The sequence below is a fragment of the Hypanus sabinus genome, chromosome 2 (assembly GCF_030144855.1).
Source record: "Hypanus sabinus isolate sHypSab1 chromosome 2, sHypSab1.hap1, whole genome shotgun sequence".
Lineage (NCBI taxonomy): Eukaryota > Metazoa > Chordata > Chondrichthyes > Myliobatiformes > Dasyatidae > Hypanus > Hypanus sabinus.
Genome location: NC_082707.1, coordinates 155,552,014 through 155,573,699, shown reverse-complemented (window position 1 = coordinate 155,573,699; position 21,686 = coordinate 155,552,014). Strand labels below are relative to the sequence as shown.

At 38.3% G+C, this 21,686-nt stretch overlaps 1 protein-coding gene across 6 annotated transcripts in view; it reads left to right on the top strand.

The window, feature by feature from the left end:
• Positions 1-21,686, top strand: part of arid4a (AT-rich interactive domain 4A) — a 117,754-nt gene that overhangs the window by 30,824 nt on the left and 65,244 nt on the right. For all 6 annotated transcript variants that reach the window (XM_059957241.1, XM_059957254.1, XM_059957248.1 and 3 more), the window contains 5 exons: positions 5,784-5,863; positions 5,941-6,038; positions 15,165-15,300; positions 18,767-18,846; positions 19,875-19,951. In XM_059957241.1, the coding sequence (XP_059813224.1) occupies positions 5,784-5,863; positions 5,941-6,038; positions 15,165-15,300; positions 18,767-18,846; positions 19,875-19,951 (471 nt within the window). The remainder of the gene's footprint in view (positions 1-5,783; positions 5,864-5,940; positions 6,039-15,164; positions 15,301-18,766; positions 18,847-19,874; positions 19,952-21,686) is intronic.

Sequence of the window (21,686 nt, the reverse complement as noted above, 5' to 3'; positions counted from 1 at the left end):
ATAATTCACAGTGCTTAAAGTGAACAGTTTTTAAATGGCATTTGTTGCCTGTGTTTGTATTCAAAAATCAGTGATTCTTTGTCACTGATAGCGAGAAATAAGTAGTAAGACAATTCTGAATTGTTTTGTTCATAGCAGTTTCAAGCATTCAGGCTTGGAGATGTGAGAAACAGCTAGAAGAGAAATTGTTTCGTTTTCACTACTTCAACAAGTTAAGAACGACAAAGAATTTGAAAGTATTGGCAATCATTTTGAATGTTACAATGAAAATGAAGATTTGGAGGATTCAATTGTGAAAAGTGTTGTATGAAGACAGTCCATAATCCACATTAGGTACCTGCACTGATTTTGTTCATTTACAGTTAATGAAAAGAACATACCAACATAGACTGGATTAATTCCTCTGTCAATAACTGTTAGGAGCTAGTACAGGTTGAGCACCCCTTGTCCAAAATGTTTGGGGCAGGAAGTGTTTCAATTTATTTATTTATTTTGGAATATTTGTATCTGTATAATAAATTATCTTTGGGATGGGACCCAGGTCTAAACATGAAATCCATTTACATTACACACATAGCTTACACATACAGGTGTCCCCTATTTTTCGAATGTTCACTTTACGACACCTCACTGTTACGAAAGACCTACATTAGTTACATGCTTTTGCTAACAGAAGGTGTTTTCACTGTTACGAAAAAAGGCAGTGCGCGATAAAAGGCAGAGCCTTTCCCTGGAACTGCGTTCTAGCCAACATTGCTTAAGCACATGCCTGTGAACATCTGTGCATTATGTCGATTCATTTTGTGCATCTGTTAACAAGATGAGTTCCAAGGTATCAGAAAAGCCTAAAAGAGCTCATAAGGGTGTTACACTTAGCGTAAAACTAGACATAATTTAGTGTTTCGATTGTGGTGAACGAAATAAGGACATAGTGAATTTGGCTAAGGAGGCTGAGTTTGTGGAAGTTGACGAAGATGATGTTGAAGAGGTTTTTGCATCCCATGACTAAGAACTGATAGATGAAGAGCTGATACAATTGCAAGAGGAAAGGATAACAATTGAAACTGAACACAGTAGCGACAGCCCAAAAGTGAAGTAGTCCAGGAACTGAACGTGAAGCAATTGCGTGAGTATGACTTTAATTTTGAAAGGATGCATAGGTTTAGGGCATATTTGCAGGATGGTTTGAGTGCTTACAAAGAACTGTATGATAGAAAAATGCGCGAGGCTAAGCAGTCAAGCATACTGTCGTTTTTCAAGCCTTTCACATCAGCCACAACAGACGACGAACCTTGACCTTCGACATTGAGGCAGGCAGACATAGAAGATGTTAGTGACCGGCCTGTCCTGATGGAAACAGATGACAATGAGATGACATCCCAGTGTCCCACCACCCCAACTTCCAACGGCTCAGCCTAACACGCCATCATCAGTGTGCTCGCTGTCTTTCCGATTCCGGTAACTGAAACTACACTGAACATACATTATTTCTACTTTATATAGGCTGTGTATTTTTAAGTGTTATTTGGTATGATTTGGCAGCTTCATAGCTTAAAGGTTACTGGAGAGACAGCTTCTGCTGAGAGCGCTTGCGCTGCGAGTGCTGCCGAGAGCGCTTGCATGAGATTTTTGCTGCGGTGGACAGTGCTGCAATGATTGCAGAAAAGTATTTCTACTTTATATAGGCTGTGTATTTATCATATAATTCCTGCTTTTACTATATATTACTGTTATTTTAGGTTTCATATGTTATTTGGCATGACTTTGCAGGTTATTTTTTGGGTCTGGGAATGCTCACAAATTTTTCCCATATAAATAAATGGTAATTGCTTATTCACTTTACGACATTCTGGCTTATGAACCATTTCATAGGAATACTGTACCTTCAGATAGCGGCGGAAACCTGTATATCCTCAAGGGAGTTTTATATAATAGTTTTAATAATTTTGTACATGAACCATTAGAAAGGTAAACTATCACAACCTTGGCCGCCCTGGTGGGCAATTAGTGGCTGTTTGGCATCACCATCATTCCTGACTTTGAATTTATGTGCTACCAGTAAGCTGTCTTTGTCGTACACTTGTTCATCACATATGTACGGATGAAGCTGTGTAGCGTGTTCGATTTTCCTCCGTGATGATCTTAGCAAACTCACCGATGGATTTCTTGCTGCTTTGTGATCCACAGATGCTTTATCGCCATGAATCATTAAAAATTTAATGTGGTGCCTTTTCTTATTTCTGGAATCATCCTGCTGAATATCCATATTTACCTCCAATTTTCGGTTAGTCGTGATTGAACTTTGCTTGTTTCAGGATCAGCATACCATTAAGCAGCATATGTTCACACTGACGCTGACAAGTCCACTATTTCAATACACAATCAAGGTCTTAACTTTTTGCCTTAAGCAGTCTTTTCTGTTTTTCAATAACTTACATTTGTGAAGTCACTTCTCCAAACTCTCTGTGTTGCGCAGATATCTGTATATCGCCTGGGAATCTTCCCAATGCTTGTGAGATTTTCCAGTTATGATGACATGTCAGAGCTCCAAAAAAAATCCGGATTTCAGAGGTTTTCGGATTTTGTAATGTTGGATAAGGTGCGCTCAGTCTGTACTGGTAGTGTTCTGGCTTATTCTGTATTTCATTTAAATACATAATCTGTGAACAGCTTGCTTTCCAAATCATACTGCCCTGGCTTGCATTTTACATAGGCATCTGGGACGCAACATCTGTGGTCGACCCGACCGACAGACTGCCTCAATATTCAGTTAAAGTTTTTATTTTTATACCATTTTAACTATTTCCATGAAATGGGGCAGCTGTTTATTTGGGCTAAAATATACTGGTCCCAATGCGTCCCAGTTAACCGGAATCCAGTGTATTGAGTACTTCATCAAAAAGGATGTAAGGATAAACAACTGGAGATGCTCAGGCATCCTGCAAGAAATAGTTATTTGGCAAAAAAAAGATTAGTATGGATCGTAAAGGAATGATGAAGGTAATGATTAACTAAATTGAAATTAGTTTTTTGATGAATCAAAATGATTGATGTCTCATAATAATTTGGTCAGCAAATTGATATTAGTGTAGTTGAAGAGCAGTGGCAAAATGGGCAAGTTTGTTTTAGGGGAGGAAATACAGTGCGGTTGTCATCTGCATGTTATTAGTCTGGAGCAAAATATAAGGTGGTGTTCCACGAAGTCCTGGGTTAACCTTTTTTGGTGTATAGGGTCTCCCAGGTAATGCAAGGGATCCATTCCTAAATTTTCTGTAAGTCAGAAGCAAACAGTTTTCCCTTATATATAAAAAAACAACAGCAAACAAACATGATGTGAAATCTTTAGCATTTGCAGCTCTTGGGGACTGATTTGCAAAGAGCTGACTGAGGGAAGTCAATATAGGTGATAGGAATTGTGACTAGTAGGTGAAATGTGACAGATCTTTGTCTGACTGTAGCTTTGGTGGACAGATCGAGGAGAGGGTTTGGGGCTGATCTGCTGAGCAGTGAGAAAACAACTGGCATATTAATGATGGTATTGTAGCGGTGTGCTACACGCAGTGCTAAAATTGCGACACGGAGTCGGTAACTGCAGTTGAAGGAAAAACTTTATTCGAAATCCTCAGCCTCACTTTTAAGCCTCCCTCAACCTGCCCCCCATGGCGCAGAGGCTCCAAAGCTCTGTGCTCGCAAACCCCCGTAGGCTATCTAATTGTGAGCCGGTTCGGATATGCCAGGAAATGGTTCGCCACAGTATGCAATAATGAGAGATGTTTCAGGATTCTTAACGTTTGATCTTACCTGAAGGAGAGTTTGGAAAAGGCATTGGCTTTTTCAGTGGATGATCTCTGCATTGCTTCTCAGTGAAGATGTTCAAGAATTGTTTCAGTGACAATATACAGTGGTATATTGCAAAAGTTTGGGCACCCCTGATTAAAATTGCTGTTACTGTGAATAGCTAAGCGAGTAAAAGATGACCTGATTTCCAAAAAGCATAAAGTTAAAGATGACACATTTCTTTAATATTTTAAGCAAGATTGCTTTTTTATTTCCATCTTTTACAGTTTCAAAATAACAAAAAAGGAAAGGGCCCTAAACAAAAGTTTGGGCACCCTGCATGGTCAGTACTTAGTAACACCCCCTTTGGCAAGTATCACAGCTTGTAAACACTTTATGTAGCCAGCTAAGAGTCTCTCAGTTCTTGATTGGGGGATTTTCGCCCATTCTTCCTTGCAAAAGGCTTGTAGTTCTGTCAGATTCTTGGGCCGTCTTGCATGCACTGCTCTTTTGAGGTCTATCCGTAGATTTTCGATGATGTTTAGGTCAGGGGACTGTGAGGGCCATGGCAAAACCTTCAGCTTGTGCCTCTTGAGGTAGTCCATTGTGGATTTTGAGGTGTGTTTAGGATCATTATCCTTTTCATCGTCAACTTTTTTACAGACGGTTTGCTTCCAGAATTTGCTGCTATTTAATTGAATTCATTCTTCCCTCTACCAGTAAAATGTTCCCCGTGCCACTGGCTGCAACACAAGCCCAAAGCATGATTGATCCACCTCCATGCTTAACAGTTGGAGAGGTGTTCTTTTCATGAAATTCTGCACCCTTTTTTCTCCAAACTTACCTGTATTCATTGTGGCCAAAAAGTTCTATTTTAACTTCATCAGTCCACAAGATTTGTTTCCAAAATACATCAGGCTTGTTTAGATGTTCCCTTTGCAAACTTCTGACATTGAATTTCGTGGTGAGGACGCAGGAAGGGTTTTCTTCTGATGACTCTTCCAAGAAGGTCATATTTGTGCAGGTGTCGCTGCACAGTAGAACAGTGCACCACCACTCCAGAGTCTGCCAAATATTCCTGAAGGTCTTTTGCAGTCAAATGGGGGTTTTGATTTGCCTTTTTAGCGATCCTATGAGCAGTTCTCTCGGAAAGTTTTCTTGGTCTTCCAGACCTCAACTTGACTTCCACCGTTCCTGTTAACTGCCATTTCTTAATTACATTATGAACTGAGGAAATGGCTACCTGAAAACACTTTGCTATCTTCTTATAGCGTTGTCCTGCTTTGTGGGCATCATCTATTTTAATTTTCAGAGTACTAGGCAGCTACTTAGAGGAGCCCATGGCTGCTGATTGTTGGGACAAGGTTTAAGGAGTCAGGGTATTTATAAAGCTTTGAAATTTGCCATAGCCGTAACAAGCTAATTCAGCTCTGAGACCTTGGTAAAAGTTATCTGAGAGCTCAAAACCCAAACTTTTGCATGGTGCTCCTTACCTTTCTTTCCCTCTCTAAAATTGTACAAAACAAAAATAATACGCTAATCTTGCTTAAAATGTTGAGAAGAATGTTTCATCTTTAACTTTGACTTTTGGAGATCAGTTCATCTTCTACTCACTTAACTATTCAGAGCAACAGTAATTTTGACCGGGGCGCTCAAACCTTTGCATGTCACTGTAATTCTCTGAATGGTGTTCTTGGACTGTTTTGTCAAAAATTGAGCTGCAATGATATCGTGTATAAAGGCGTAACATACATAAAGCAGAAAGACTTAAATCCTGTATTCTTATGTTGCTTACAACAACAAAAACACCAATATAACTATTTTAGATTGGTACATGATAGTGTTCTTGAATTATCTTATAATTTAGAGGAAATCTATATTTTAATTTTTTCAATTGACTATAGCAGGAGTTGCAGCTAATCTGTTCCAATATGCAACAAATGCCATAGTTCAGGGTATAAATTTGTAGATTATTTTTGATTCAGTGAATCATCTTCTTCCTTTAGTGTTTGATGATGGTGATGAGAGGACACTTCGACGAACGTCTTTATGCTTAAAAGGAGAGAGACATTTTGCTGAGAGTGAGGTGAGCTACTGCTTTCTAGTTGATGCCATGTGTTAATCTTTATAATTCAGAGCAATAATTTTAATACTTGGTTTTAGACCCTTGACCAGTTACCACTTACAAACCCGGAGCACTTTGGCACACCTGTAATTGGAAAGAAAACAAATAGAGGAAGGAGATCATCGTCTGCTCCTGCGTAAGTACAATTTTACTAATCGGTAACGCCTTGATTTGTACTTATGCAACATGAAGTAATTAAAGATAAAAATGTTATAGGAAATGTGCTGCAGGAAGTGTTAATAAAGATGTATTTAAACTGAGCAGTGATGATAAGAATGATGTTGATGAACAGTTAGTTTTATAAGACATTCAAAGCAGTTTGGAAGTTTTAGTGGGCTCTATAAATATGCTTGTGTTTTTGACCATTATTTCTGTCATTTCAAAGGTTCAAGTGTTCATTTAATCATCAAAGTATTTTGCATACATACAGCCCTGAGATTTATCTTCTCCAGATAGCCATAAGATAAAGAAAATCTGTGGAAGTTGTTGAGGACCCTCTCCTTGCACAAAAATGTAAAAGAAACAAAACTTGCAAACCTAAAAACCCCCCAATTGCTCCCTTGCACAAAAACTAACAGATCTCTCACCCAAACAGGGCAGCTAAAACATCAAACACCTAGCCCCAAGCTCTTCCTGTGCAAAAAAAAAATTGACAATAACATCAAACACACAACCCTTGAAGAAAGAAAACTTAGAAAAATGGAAGGGGACCAATATAAACTACAATGCACATTACAAACCACATATGTCTCGGAATTTCAAAAACACCCTCTGTCAGCATTGAGAAGAGCAACTGCTCAAACCAGTCCTTCCATGTGGTCTCCATGCACTGAGACACAGCCTCCCATGGGGAGTGACCTCCAGCTCGACATGGCCTCTCAACAGCCAGCGCTGACCCAGCCTCTTCTGCACTTGCCTTGATGTTTCAATTTTTCTCAATGCTTTGATCAGCAAGAAATAGAGTTAAACATGGTCCTGCACCTTGTCTCTGGTCTCCTGTTTGGGACAGCTCATGCTCGTGGTACTCTCTTGGAAATTTTTTGGGGATAGCAGAGAGGTAGATCACTCGGTTGAACTCCAAACTGCAAGTCAGAGGCTCAGGCAGTTTTGAAACATAACTAAGATGAAAAGTGTAAGTAAAAGGCATAGAAAATGTGAAATAATTGACTCTTGGAAGATGCTGCCTGAGGAATTGTTGTTTGCTGGCGCCATTTCCAATGTATTTGACAGAAATGCAGCAGGGTACTCAGAAATCAGTAATAATATTGGTGGAGTCAACATGGATTTATCAAAGAGAAATCACGTTTAACAATTGTTACTAGCGGAATAGATCAGGGAGTATCGGGGATGTGGTACATGAGTGGATAATGTACTAGTGTGGACAGTGGACTTGTTAACTAGCAGAAAACAGTTGCGGAAAAAACAAGTATTCTTGGTCTGGGGACTCTGATAGTAGGGTGCACTGCAGATCAATTCTATGTCCCAAATGGTTCCTGTCCATTGCAGTAATGCAGATGAGTAATGATTCAACTGTACAGTCAGCCCTCCTTATCCACGGATTCCGCATGCACGGATTCAGCCAACCACGGATCGGGAAAACATGGAAGTTCTCCAGTACTCGTTGTTTGAGCATGTTCAGACTATCTTTTTCTTGTCATTATTCCCTAAACAATATAGTATAACAACTATTTACATAGCATTTACGTTGTATTAGGTAATCCAGAAATGGCTTAAAAGTACAGGCAGTCCCCGGGTTATGAATGAGTTCATTTTTGCTTTGAAATGATTTGAAACGGATTTGAAGTCAGAACAGGTACATCCGGTATTATTTAGCGACAGTTTGTCAAACATTTTTCTTAGTATATAGTACATAGTTTACCTTTCTATGCGTATAAAACTCTTAATACGTATTATTAAGATACGTATTTCAATAATTAAACCACTGTATTGCTTAGTAATAATTGTAGCTTTCATCGGGGTAGGGCCTTTCACATGCTCCATTAAAATTGTTCCGATCGGTGACCAACTGTAGCCTAACGCTTTTGCAGTGACCGATGGCGTTTCACCTCTTTCCAATCGCTTTATTACTTCCTCCTTATTTTCAATCGCGATCATGATTACTTTCGTGAACAGAACCACCGCGGATTCAGAGCTATGCTGGGTCCTAATGTTCACCGCTCTGATTCAGGTTAAATACGAGACTTCAGCATCCACATTTTTTGGTATTCGCGGGGGGTCTCGAAACCAATCCCCCGCGGATAAGGAGGGCTGACTAAAATTCAAAGAAGCAAATGGTACAAAGCGAGGTGGTATAATGAGATTGCTGACAGCTTTGTTAAAGGGATGTAGACAAGTTAAGTCAGTTGGTGAAAACATGGCAGCTGCAATATAATGTGGGAAAACAAGAAATAGTTGACTTCGAAGAAAACTTTTTTTTAATATGTATTGAGAAACTGATGGTGTCCTTGCATGTAACTCACAAAGTTGATGTGTGGTTACAGCAGGCAGTTAGGTTGACCATTGGTATGTTGGCTTTTTTTTGACAAAGATCTGAAAACAAAAGTTGAGATGCTTTATTGTAAGTATGTTGGAACGTAGGGGCTGCCCAAGGAATATTGTGTTGGGACCCGGTCTTCTTATCTATGGAAGAATATATTTGTAACAGAATGAATACATCAAAGATTCACCAAATTGATTCCTGGAATTAGTAGAGTGGAAAAAAGTGTTGAATGGTGGAGCAGACTTGAGGGTCTGAAAGTTCTTTCCTGCTTCTAGTTCTTGAGTATGTGTAGCACTTTGTATGAGCAAGCACTTGCCATTTGCACTAAGTGAGTTACTTTCATTCTACAAGGCTGATTGCACTGGCCAAGATGGTTCTGAAATGGGTGAGCTAGAATAAGTTGGATAGTCAAAATTGTTTTGCAAGCCTTTATCAGTTTGCAAAGTTCATCTCCCATCTTTGATATTTTTCAAAGCTGTTAAAGGAGAAACAAAATGCAGATTGGGATAACCACTTTGCAGAACAATTGCATTTAATATATCAGGTGACCCTGTTTCTTGTTACTTACCATTCTAATTCTCCTTTCAATTTCCACCATGGTCTATTGTATTGTTGCAGTGAGACCTAATACAGGCTTGAGGAACAGTACTGTCTTTGATTGGGCACATTGCTGCTCTTCTGATCCAGCATCGAGTTTTTTAACTTTGGATAAAACTGATATTCTTCTGCCTTTGACTGTTTTCCTCCTTCCCATTAGCATAATGTGACCTGCTGGGCATATTAGAGAGTCCTATACTGCATATTTTCTTTTGTTACACTCAATTGTACCATTAATGTATTGACCTCTATGTATTGCCTTGCCCAATCAGTTATTTCCTTTGCCTTCTTCATCTTTCCTGCTCCTCTGCAACTGAAGAGTACTCAGCATGAGGTATTAAATCTGTTTGATTTCTTGCAAATGTCGCAAAGTTTTCCAACGTTTTCTGTCTTCTGTTTTTTGATGTATTCAAACATTTTAAAAATTGTTAAAAATTAAAAAATAATTTCCAGAATTTTAAGAAATAAAAACAACACTTGAAACAGATTTTAAAAATTAGAGGAAAAAGAAATATAATGGAAAATTATAACTTGTCTAATTTTCCCATTTCTTTCCTGAATCTTCAGAATTGCCATTCTGCAAAGATCTGTGAGCATTTTGATTAGTGTTAATGTTGTGAAGTCTAGTGCTACAAAGTAGGCGAATGGGCAAAGAAGTAACAGATGGAATACTGTGTAAGGAAATGTATGGTCATGCACTTTGATAGAAAGGGTAAAAGCGTTGACTGTTTTCTATACAGGGAGCGAATTCAGAAGTTGTAAGGGTAAAGAGACAAGGGTGTCTTAGTACAGTATTCCCTAAAGCTTAACTTGCAGGTTGAGTTGGTGGTAAGGAAGGCAAGTGCAATGTCAGCATTCATTTTGAGAGGACTGAATTATAAAAAATAAGAATATAGAAAAGAAACTTTATAAGGCATTGGTCAGACCATATTTGGAATATTGTGACCAGCTTTGGGCCTTGTATCTAGAAAGGGTATGCTGACATTGGAGAGGTTCCAGAGGACGTTCACAAGAATGATCCTGAGAAGGAAAGGGTTAACGTACGAGGAGTGTTTGATGGTTTCTGGCCTGTACTCACTGTAGTTTAAAAGAATGGTGTGGGGGGGGGGGGTGAATCTCATTGAAACCTACTAATATTAGAGGGCCTGGATAAAGTGGACATGGAGTGAATGTTTCTGATTCACTCCTAGAACCAAAGGGTCATGGCCTCAGAATAGAAGGATGTCCTTTTATCCCTTTAGAACAGAGATGGGGAGGGATTTCAGGTAGTGAATCTGTGGAATCATTACCGCAGTCAGTTGTGGAGGCCAAAGCAGAGGTTGATAGTTTCTTGATGAGTAAAGGTGTCAAAGGTCATTTGGGCGAAGGCTAGGAAAATGTGTTTGAGATGCATATTAAATCAGAAATGTTTAAATTGTGGAACAGACTCAATGGCCAAATAGTCTAATTCTCCTATGTCATATGGTCCTAAAGTAGTCATGAATCCTGGGATAATTGACCTTTAAATTCAGGTTAAGTGCATTTGACAATACTGCTGCCTCTAGATCAGAATGACATCAGTTCAGTTTTATTCTTGGAGTTAAATGTGTAATCTAAGTTAACAGTAAAATTCATTGCTGAATGAGGGAGATAAAATCTTGAGTGCGAGGTGGCAGTTGGCCCTTCAAATGGACATAGAAGAGAGAACTGCAAATGCGTTCTCCCAGTGTCAAATTCAGTTGCTATCATTTAAAAGTACTGTTGAGTTTACTAATGATAAAATGACTAATCTTCATTTTATTTCTGTATGAAATAGTCCTTAAATTGCTTAAACTTGTCTTGAAATTTATTTTATTTAAATTTTTTCATTTACGGATGGCCAGTATTTATTACCCATCCCTAGTTGCCCTTGAGAAGGTGGTGATGAGCTACCTTCTTGAATTGCCTTAGTTCCTGAGGTGCAGGTAGGAAGGGAATTCCATGATTTTGACACGTGACAATGAAGGAATGGTGATATGTTTCCAAGTCAGGATGGAGAGTGACTTGGAGGGAGATTTACAAGTGGTGGTTTTCCCAAGTATCTGCTGTTCTCATCCTTCTATATGGTAGTGGTCATGGGTCTGAAAGGTGCTGCATTATGAACTTTGGTGTGTTGTTGTAGTGCATCTTGTAGATAGTACATACTGCTGCAACTGTTTGTCGATGGTGGAAGGATTGGATGCATGTGGAAGGGGTACCAATCAAGTGGGCTGCCTTTAACTGGATGCTATCAAGCTTCTTGAGTGTTGATGGAGCTGCACTCATCCAGGCGAGTATTCCATTACTCTCCTGACCTGAGGTGGACAGGCTTTTGGGAGTCGGGAGGTAAGTTACACGCTTCAGGATTCCTAGCCTTTGGCCTGTTCTGGAAGCTACGGTGTTTATATGGCTAGATCAGTTCAGTTTCTTGTCAAAGGTAATCCCCAGGATGTTGATAGTAGGGGATTTAGTGACAATTTGCCACTGAATGTCAAGGGACAGTGATTAGAGCCTCTCTTGTTGGAGATGGTTATTACCTGGCACTTGCGTGGCTCAAATGTTACTTGCCACTTGAAAGCCCAAACCTGGATATTGTTCAGGTCCTACTACATTTGGGTATGAACTTCTTCAGTATCTGAGGAGTCACGAACGGTGCAGAACATTGTGCAGTCATCTCCGAACATCCGCACTTCTGACCTTATGACAGAAGGAAGCCATTGATGAAGCAGCTGAAGATGCTTTGTCCTAGGACTCTTCCCTGAGGAACTCCTGCAAATGATGTCCTGAGGGTGAGATGATTGACCTCCAACCACCAAAACCATCTTCCTTTGTGTCAGGTATGATTCCAACCAGGAGAGGGTTTCCCCCCTAATCCCCATTGACTCTACTTTAGCTAGGGCACCTTGATGCCATACTCGGTCAAATGCTATTTGGTTCATGTTTGGACGAAGGAGGTGATGAGGTCAGGAGCTGAGTAGCTTTGATGGAACCCAGGCTGGGCATCCATAAGCAGGTTATTGCCAAGTAGGTGTTGATGACCCCTTACATTACTTTGCTGATGGTTGAGACTAGGCTGATAGGGCAGGGATTTTCTGGGTTGGACTTGTCCTGTTTCTTGTGTACAGGATGTACCTGGGCAATTTTCCACAATGCCGGGTAGATGCCAGTTTTATAGCTGTACTGGAACAGCTTGGCTAGAGACGTGGAAAGTTCTGGAGCACAAGCCTTCAGGACAATAGTGTGATCTTGTCTGGCCCTATAGCCATTTCTTGATATCACATGGAGTGAATTGGATTGGCTGCATATTGACATCAGGGATGCTGGGGACTTCTGGAGGAGGCCAAGCTAGGTCATTTACTCAGCACTTCTGACTGAAGATTGTTGCAAATGCCTCAAACTTCTGCACAGGTGTGCTGGACTCCTCTCTCGTTGGGGATGGGGATATTTGTGGGGCTTCCTCCTCCAGTGAGTAGTTTAATTGTCTACCACCATTCATGGCTAGATGTAGCAGGATTACTGAGCTTAGATCTGATCAGTTGGTTGTGGGACCACTTAGCTTTGTCTATTACTTGCTGCTTATGATGTTTGGCATGCAAGTAGTCCTGTATTGTGGTTTCAACAGGGTGACGCCTCATATTGAGGTATACCTGGTGCTGTTCTTGGCCTGCCCTCCTGCACTCTTCATTGAATCAGGGTTGATCTCCTGGTCTGGTGGTAATGTTAGAGTGGGGAAAATGTCAGGCCATGAGGTTTGTTGAGTACAATTGAGATTGTAGTTGAGTACAATTCTGCTGCTGCTGCTGATAGCCCACCATGTCTCATAGATCAGGAGTTCCCAACCTTTTTTGCACCACGAACCGGTTTAATATTGACAATATTCTTGCGGACCGGCCGACAGGGGTGGGGGGGGGGGGGGGGGTTGTTAATCATGACCGGAATATAGGTGATAAGTCAATTATTAGTCACTTATAAGTCAATAGCATCATAACATTTTAAGTAACGTCTGGCTCTTAAATGCACAGCACATATTTTCCTCTATGAACATATAAAATCATTGCATCACACCAATATCGGTGAATCAGTGCGAGCCCTGGGCTTGTTTCCCTGCAACAAGACGGTCCCATCGAGGGGTGATGGGAGACAGCGATACTTGAAGGAGGTTCCTTATGTCCAGTCTATTCTGCAATTTAGTTTTCATTGCATTCATTGCAGAAAAACCCGCTTCACAGAGATGTGATGTTGGAAATGGAAGCAACGTTTTCATTGCTTTCGTAGCTATCTCAGGATATTCAGCCTTGACTTTGATCCAGAATGCTGGCAGAGATATTATGTCAAACATAATTTTCAGCCCACCATCATTTGTAAGCTCGAGGAGTTGATCTTCTTCCCACGCTGACATGGAGGACGCGTGTGTAATGGCCTCGCGTGTGTTCAAATTCAACAGTGGACGTGACAGGGAATGAGGAAAGGTGCAGCTGACTCGTATCATTTCCTTGCGGCCTGGTGGTTGGGGACCACTGTCACAGATGCCCAGTTTTAGGCTGCTAGATCTGTTCGAAGTCTATCCTTTTTAGCATAGTTGTAGTGCCACACAACACGGTGGAGGGTTTCTTCAATGTGGAGACAGGATATAGTTTCCACAAATACTGTGGGGTGGTCATTTTTACCAATGCTGTCATAGACAAATGCTTTCGCGGCAGGCAGGTCGGTGAGAATGAGGTCCCCCATCACCTGCTGTAGTCCCAGTGTGGTAGCTATGTCCAGTAGGACTTGACCAGCTCTGTCTGTGGTGGTCCAACTGAGCCACTCTCGGTGATGGACATTGAAGCCCCCACCCAGAGTACATTCTGTGCCCTTACCTCCCTCAATGCCCCCTCCAGGTGCTTAACATGGAGAAGTACCGATTCATCAGCTGAGGGAGGGCGGTACGTGGTAATCAGCAGGAGGTTTCCTTGCCTATGTTTAACCTAGTGCCATGAGACTTCATGTAGTCCAAAGTCGATGTTGAGAGTTGCCAGGGTAACTCTCTCTACTGCATACCTCTGTGTTACCACCTCTGCTAGATCTGTCCTGCTGGTGAGACAGTACATACCCAGGAATGGTGATGGTGGAGTCTGGAATGTTAACTGTAAAGTATGATTCTGTCAATATACGTGTGACAGGCTGTTGCCTGACTTGTCTGTGAGATGGCTCTCCCAGCTTAGGCACAAGTACTCAGATGTTAGTTAGGAGACTTCGCAGGGCCGACAGGGCTGGTTTTGCCGTTGTCATTTCCAGTGGCTAAGTCGATGCTAGGTTATCCATCCAGGTTCATTCCTCATTATTTTTTTTTTAGCGGTTGGATACAACTGAATGGCTTGCTAGGCCATTTCACAGGGCATTTAAGAATCAACCACATTGCTGTGGGTCTGGAGTCACACACAGGCCAGACCAGGTAAGGATGGCATGATTCCTCCCCTGAAGGATATTAGTGAACCAGATGAGTTTTTACAACAGTTGACATTGTTTCATGGTTATCAGATATTTTTATTAACTTCAAATTCACCATCTGCCATGGTGGGATTGGAACTAATGTCCCTAGCATATAATTGGGTATCTGGATTACTGTTCCAGTGGTAATTACCACTATGCTAAATTTAAGGTTCCTTAAATTTCCAAGATTATTTTGTCTCAGGATTCTTAAAATTACTGATTAATTAATTCTGATTATTTAACATGCTGTTACTTGCAGTATAGGTGTTGCAATAAGTGATGGTTTTTTCCTTGGTGATTTTCAGTAAACAAAGATTTGTTATTGGATATTTTGCGATCTGTGTGCTTCAAAAACTGGCATTTATAGTTTATCATTCTTGTTGAACAGGGTTCTGTTTAGAAATCATTCAGTAATACAGTGATTTTGATTATTCTGTTGAGTGTACCTTCAGATGCTGTTGGTAGGTGCTTCTAGTTGTGCTACTTGTATTCCTCAGGTTTTTGTGTACTGTATTGTTCCTATGTCATTTTTGTTCAATGTAATACATTTATTAAGTGGTGTAATTCCGTATTAATCAGCACTTCTCATTCCTGGTTGCCAAGGGCAGCAGCTTTTACTGTACATAATTTTAGTATTTCTTAAAATGTAAACAATGATTCATTATTAAGAAGTTCATGACTTAAATACTTTTGCAGACCTGAAGATGAAAGGGAGGAAGAATCAAGTGAAGAAGAAGATGATGATAAGCGACGTCTTAATGATGAACTTTTGGGCAAAGTTGTTTATGTAGATTGCAATGGGGATAAAAGAAAAGGCTGGTATCCAGCTTTGGTAAGTGAGAGTGCATAATTAATAGACTTCTTTTTATTGTTGTAAGCTGCACCATTGGATCAGTATTTATAGTTTTTAAATGGTTATTTTGCATGATATTAACATCAGCACATTCAGGATCGTTGGACATTTATGCTGTTGACTTAAGATAATGTGTGTTTATATTGTATATGGATTTTGTAATTAATACGATATGCACTGCAAGGTTCAGAATGTTTTGCTGAAAATTGTACACTAAAACTCAATTATAAAATCAAGTCCAAGTTAGTCCTAAGGTGTCAGCAGCTTTTGGAACACTAGTGCAATGCAATGTGCTTCACATCATGAGTGAATTTTGGGCAGAGAGGCCAAGTAGTACCCATCCTTTTTCCTACAACTAGCAGTCTCGCTTCCATTGAGGCAGGCCTGAGCTTGATTATCTTCTTAGATCAGGTTTTTGCAGGCTCTCTGCAACTGCAAAATCCATTCTCTGAAATAATCTGGTCAGATTCAATTGGAAGTCATACAAACAAATGAATTAAGAGCAGATTAGGGCACTTAGTCTTTTAATATATCTTGAAATTTAAATAAAATCGTGGTTGTTGTGATTTTAACCCCAACTCAGCCTTTTTGTCGCCATGTGGTAACATCTCACTTTATCAGATACAGTCGGCTGTCTTTATCCGCGGGGGATTGGTTCCGGGACTCCCCGCGGATGCTCAAGTCCCTTTTTTTTTGTAATTTTTTTTATTGAAGTTCATCATCAAACAAATATTTCCATAAGATGTATTTCAGACATTGTACATATATATCATATAATCATATATATCACAAATCTCCACAAAGTATTTATCTGAGGTATACACTTATAGAAAAGAGTGGAAAGAAAAAACAAGCAAAAGGAAAGAACTATGTACAAGTAGGGAGTGATTTTTTTTTTACAACAGATTCATTAATTTGTCAGGCCTATGAGGCATTATGTAGTTAAACCATTTTTCCCAGTATGAATCAAATTGTTCTAGCTTATGGTTAACAGATGCTGTTATTGTCTCCATTTTGTAAATGTCCATTGTAATTTCCATCCATGTATTTAAAGTTGGGCTCTCCTGTGATAACCATTTCCTAGTAAGAGTCTTTTTACCTGTCTCAGTGCAGTGGACATTAGGACCTGGCGATGCAGCTCTGAATCCATAGTGTTTATGTTCATGAAAATAATGACAATCACGATTGAAAATAAAGTAGAAGTAATAAAGTGATCAGAAAGAGGTGAAACACCATCAGTCACTGGAAAAGCGTTAGGCTACAGTCAGTCAACGATTGGAACAATTTTAATGGAGCATGTGAAAGGCCCTGCCCCAGTGAAAGCTACAGTTATTACTAAACAACACAGGGGTTTAATTATTGAAATACATGTGTTTCTTAATTGTTTTATATACATAGAAAGGTAAAATATGTACTATGTACTAAGACAAACTTTTGACTAACTGATGCTAAATAATACCGGATGTACCTGTTCCGACTTCAAATCTGACTTAAAGAGGGACTCAGGAACGGTACTTGTTCATAATCCGGGGATTGCTTCTACTTTAAAATCATCTCTAGATTACTTATAATACCCAGTACAATGTAAATGCTATGTAAATATTTGTTATACTGTATTGTTTAGGGAATAATGACAAGAAAAAAGAGTCTGTACATGCTCAAACAATGAGTGCTGGAGAGAGAACTTAAGGGTTTTCCTGATCTGCGGTTGGTTGAAACCGCGCATGCAGAATCTGTGGATAAAGAGGGCAGACTATATATTAGCCTCTACCTTAACAATATTCAAAGATTCTGTTTCCACTATCCAGTAAGACAGAGGGTTCCAAAGAAAGTCAGTCCTCAGCCTCACCTGTCTTAAATGTCTGATCCCTTATTTTGAAACAGTGACTCTTCATTCTAGATTTTACCACGAAGCACATCTTCAGATCTACCCAATTAACATCAATCTGGTTCCAATCAAGTTGCCAATCACTCTTTTAAATTTCGTTGGATACAAAGTTAGCTGTGTTGTCTTTCCTCATAAGATAACATGCCCATTCCAGATATTTGGCTAATAAACCTTTACTGAACTACTCCTAGGTCTTTTATATCCTTCCTTGATTAAGGAGGGCATTATGATATGCAGTGTTCCAGACAGCCTTAAAAATGGCTTATGTAATTCAATCATCACTTCACAACTTTTGTATTCAAGTCTATTGGCAATAAACCATAAAATTCCATTAGCTTTATTTTTAGCTGCTTCCTAGTCATTTGTAAAACTTGTACTACGATCAGGTCTCTGTGTATCTCAGAGCCTCACAGCCTCTCATAATGTTTTGCTTCTCCTGCCGAGATGGACAATCTCACATTTACCCTATTATGTCCATTTTGCCAGACCTTTACTCACGTAACCCTCTTTGTAATCTTCTTTACGGCTTACTTACTTACCTGTCTTTGTGTCATCTGCAAATTTAGCAGCCCTACCATCAGTACATTCATCCATCTTTAATATAAATTATGAGGCCCCACCCCCAATTCCAGAGTCATGCCAGTCATTACATCTTGCTAACTAGAAAAAGTCATAGTTATGTCCACTCTGTTATCAACCTTCTATCCATGCCAATATATTACCAACTGCATCATGAACTTTTATTTTTTTGAATGTCCTGTTGTTTAAAAAAAAAATGACTTCTCGGTTCATTCAGAACTCTGTGAAAAAGAGGATTAAGAACTAACTTCCATTGAAGAGAATTTATTTTTAGTTTGAAGCTGATGCACTTCACATGTAGTTGAGAAAATGTTTCCTTTTCCATTTTCCTCTTTCCAGCCATCCTAAGTATTTTGCAATTAGTAGTGATTTTATTGAGCTGAATCGTCACAACAGTTAGGAATATGTTGCAGGGCTGGAAGAAAGCCCATTTTCTCGGATCACCACGTTAGATCCTGAATATTTTGCAGTAGCATTTTAACTTCAACCCATATTTTCTCACTAATAACATGGGTGATCATTAGAGTATAGAGTACTGCTTTATAAAACTGTAATTACAGTAAATGGCATCCTGTAAGCCACTTGTACATTTTGTGTCCAAATTTGATGTCAGCTGATCAGCTGTAAAAAAAAATAATTCATAATCTACTTTTATGTTTTCTGAACAGTGTATGGGAATTGTTTGATATTGGACTAAGACTGAAGGATCAGACTGACCGAGGTTTTGTTTCTGGTTGCTTAAGTTTGAGAAAACTTGGGTAACTTCTTAGCATAGTTAAACTTTGACTTGAACTTAGACAGAAGAAAATTGAAAAAAAAAATTCCATTTGGATGATGTTCCTCTGGAGAACATTTGTATATGAGCAATGTTCTGGAATTTTCTTAAAATTATATTTTTTTCCCCTGAGATTCTTGGCATTTTGGTTTTGGCTTATTGCAACTATTTAAAATTTTTAAAAATACTTGATTTCATTACAGGTGCTGTCTCCAAGCTGCAGTGATGAAATCACTGTGAAAAAGGATCAATGTTTAGTACGATCTTTTGCAGACTCCAAATTGTAAGTTTCAATGTGAAACCTAGAGAAACAAAAATATTTCTTAAGCATGCAAACATTTCAAGTCTGTAAACATATAAAATAATTAGTGTTGAACTCCCAAAGTACTCTATACTGGGTTTAGATTATATTCAACTTTGATTTTTTACAACTTCTGGATCCTAATTTTCATTGTAAAGATGAACTATTGATTTAATTCCTCTGGATATTAAACTTTACAGTAATGATTCCTTGCCTCAAAGGAGGTTTCAACAAGCCTTGTGCTTCTGTAATTCACTAGTAACAAATTTAAGGCTTCATGCCTTTATTTTTTTAATGCAAGAAAAAATATTTTAAAAATTGTTCGTATCTTTTGATAGAATATTTAATGGCAGCGGCAAGGCTATTCATCAGATTTGTTTACTATTAAGAATCTAAGGCTTACATGACAATTAATTATTTTCATCCTCATGCAATTATTTTCATTTCATACATTTTAGGATTATAATTATTGTTGCTCTCATTTGTAAATTGTTACTTAAAAATTTATTTGGCAGTATTCAATCATTTGGTTATACACTCACAACTGCTAAAGCCAGAACTAAATCTATGAAGTTATTCCATCGTAAGGTGCTGGTTGGTAGTTAAGGTAGTTAATTTCATATTGGAGTCCACTAGAATGAGTAAACTAACTAAATTTAGCTCTGTATTTTAAGGTGCTCCACTCTGGGATGTTCATAGATTGATGGGTATTCTATGCAACTTATTCAGTTCATTGCTAAGCAATACAGTTAGTGGAACACTACATTTAACAAGATTCTGGTAGGCTTATTTGAAATGTTGTGCTTATTTTTCCAACTCTAAATGTGCATATTAACAGTGTGAAATCACTGACGTTGTTAATAAATGGAAACATTTAGTAAAAGTGATTTATTGAAATAGTTTGCTTTGTGGCAGGTACTATGACTGCTAAGTCTGGCAATATATTCTGCAACAAACCTTTTCTCTTTATATTAAATTAAATGTTGGTATCTTTCTTTTTAAAATGACAGTTATCCTATAGCAAGAAAGGATATAAGAGAGCTAGATTGGGACAAAGTTTCAAAACCAGATCTAGTCATTAAACAAGGTAAGGAAATTGACATGTGTAATGAGGTGAATTGCTGTAATGGGATTTACTATTTGTGATCAGTAAACTTGAATCCTGCAGTTTGAGGGTTATTGCCTTCTTGTCTTATGAAACCTTAATGAAAAGTATTGTTTTCTAGATTATGGTACTAGTCTGATGCATTGTCTGATTTAGTTGATATTGTTCATTTTTATTTTAAAATCTTTATATTAATTATTATTGAAGATTGACAAAAAAAGATACATTAAGTCAATGTCATTATGTGCAATAAGGAATTAAATTAGCAAATAATTGATTAACAAAGCTAAGCAATATATCAATAATAATAATAGTGTTAAGAATTTTTTTTTTGAAAGAAAAAGGAAAGGAAAAAGAACCCCTACTAACTTAAAAAAAAACCCCTACTAACTAAAAAACAAAGCAAAAAAAAAGGAAAAAAAAACAATGGGTGCACAACCCCCGCAGCTATACATCATACAAGCTTCCATTTAAAAAAAAATCAATCTGCCAGCTCAAATCCACTTAAAGAAAAATCAGAAGGAAACCATATGAATTAACTCAAATCAGATGATTGTAGCGGGCGAATGAACCTCACCTTTTCTCAAAATCGAATCGAGGATCAAAAGTTCGACTTCTGAGTTTTCTCCAAACTAAGACATAACATCACCTGGGAAAACCATTGTATCAAAGTAGGAGCAGAAGTATCTTTCCATTTCAACAAAATAGCCCTTCTGGCCAATAATGTAACGAATGCAATTACATGCTGGTCTGATGAAGAAATACCATGAATATATTGAGGAATTATACCAAATAAAACTGTCAATTTATTAGACTGTAAATTATTTTTTAAAGCTTTAGAAATTGTAGAGAAAATAGACTTCCAAAAATGTTTCAGTACAGAACATGACCAAAACATATGTATCAATGTGGCTGTCTCAGTTTTACATCTGTCACATTGACTATCAACATTAGGAAATATTTTAGACAGTCTCTCCTTTGTCAAATGGTGATGATGTACAATTTTAAATTGAATTAAAGAGTGATTGGCACAAATTGAAGAAGAATTGACCAACTTCAAAATCCGCAACCAATCTTCTGTTATCAAAGTCATGTTAAGCTCTCTCTCCCAATCTTGTTTAATCTTAAGTGAAGGGTAATTGTGCTGCTGTAACAATAAATTATAAATTTTCCCAATAAAACCCTTCACTAAAGGATTCATTTTAAAAATAATATCTAACGGGTCAGAATCTTGTATATATGGAAAATTACTTAAGTATTTTTGTAAGAAGTGTCTGACCTGAAGATATTGTAGGAAATGTGAATATGAGAGAGAGTATTTAGTTACTAATTTCTCAGAAGACATCAATCGGCCATCTTGGAACAAATCCGTGAAGGAGTAAACCCCTTTATTCCTCCAAAGAAGAAAAGTAGGATCACTTAATGAAGGTTTAAATAAATAATTTCAATAAAATAAACTAAAAAGTTTAAATTTTTTAAGATTAAAAAAATTACGAAACTGGAGCCAAATTTGTAATGACTGCTTAATCACAGGATATAAATTTAAATTCGTAATTTTGGCCAGTTGTACAGGCAGAAAAGCTCCTGAAAATGAGGTTAAAGGAAACTGTTTCACAGCATTCAATTCCAAATCAACCTAAGGTGGTCATTCATCTCTATCAGCCCAATATAACCAAAAACATATATAACGTATATTAACAGCCCAATAATACATTCT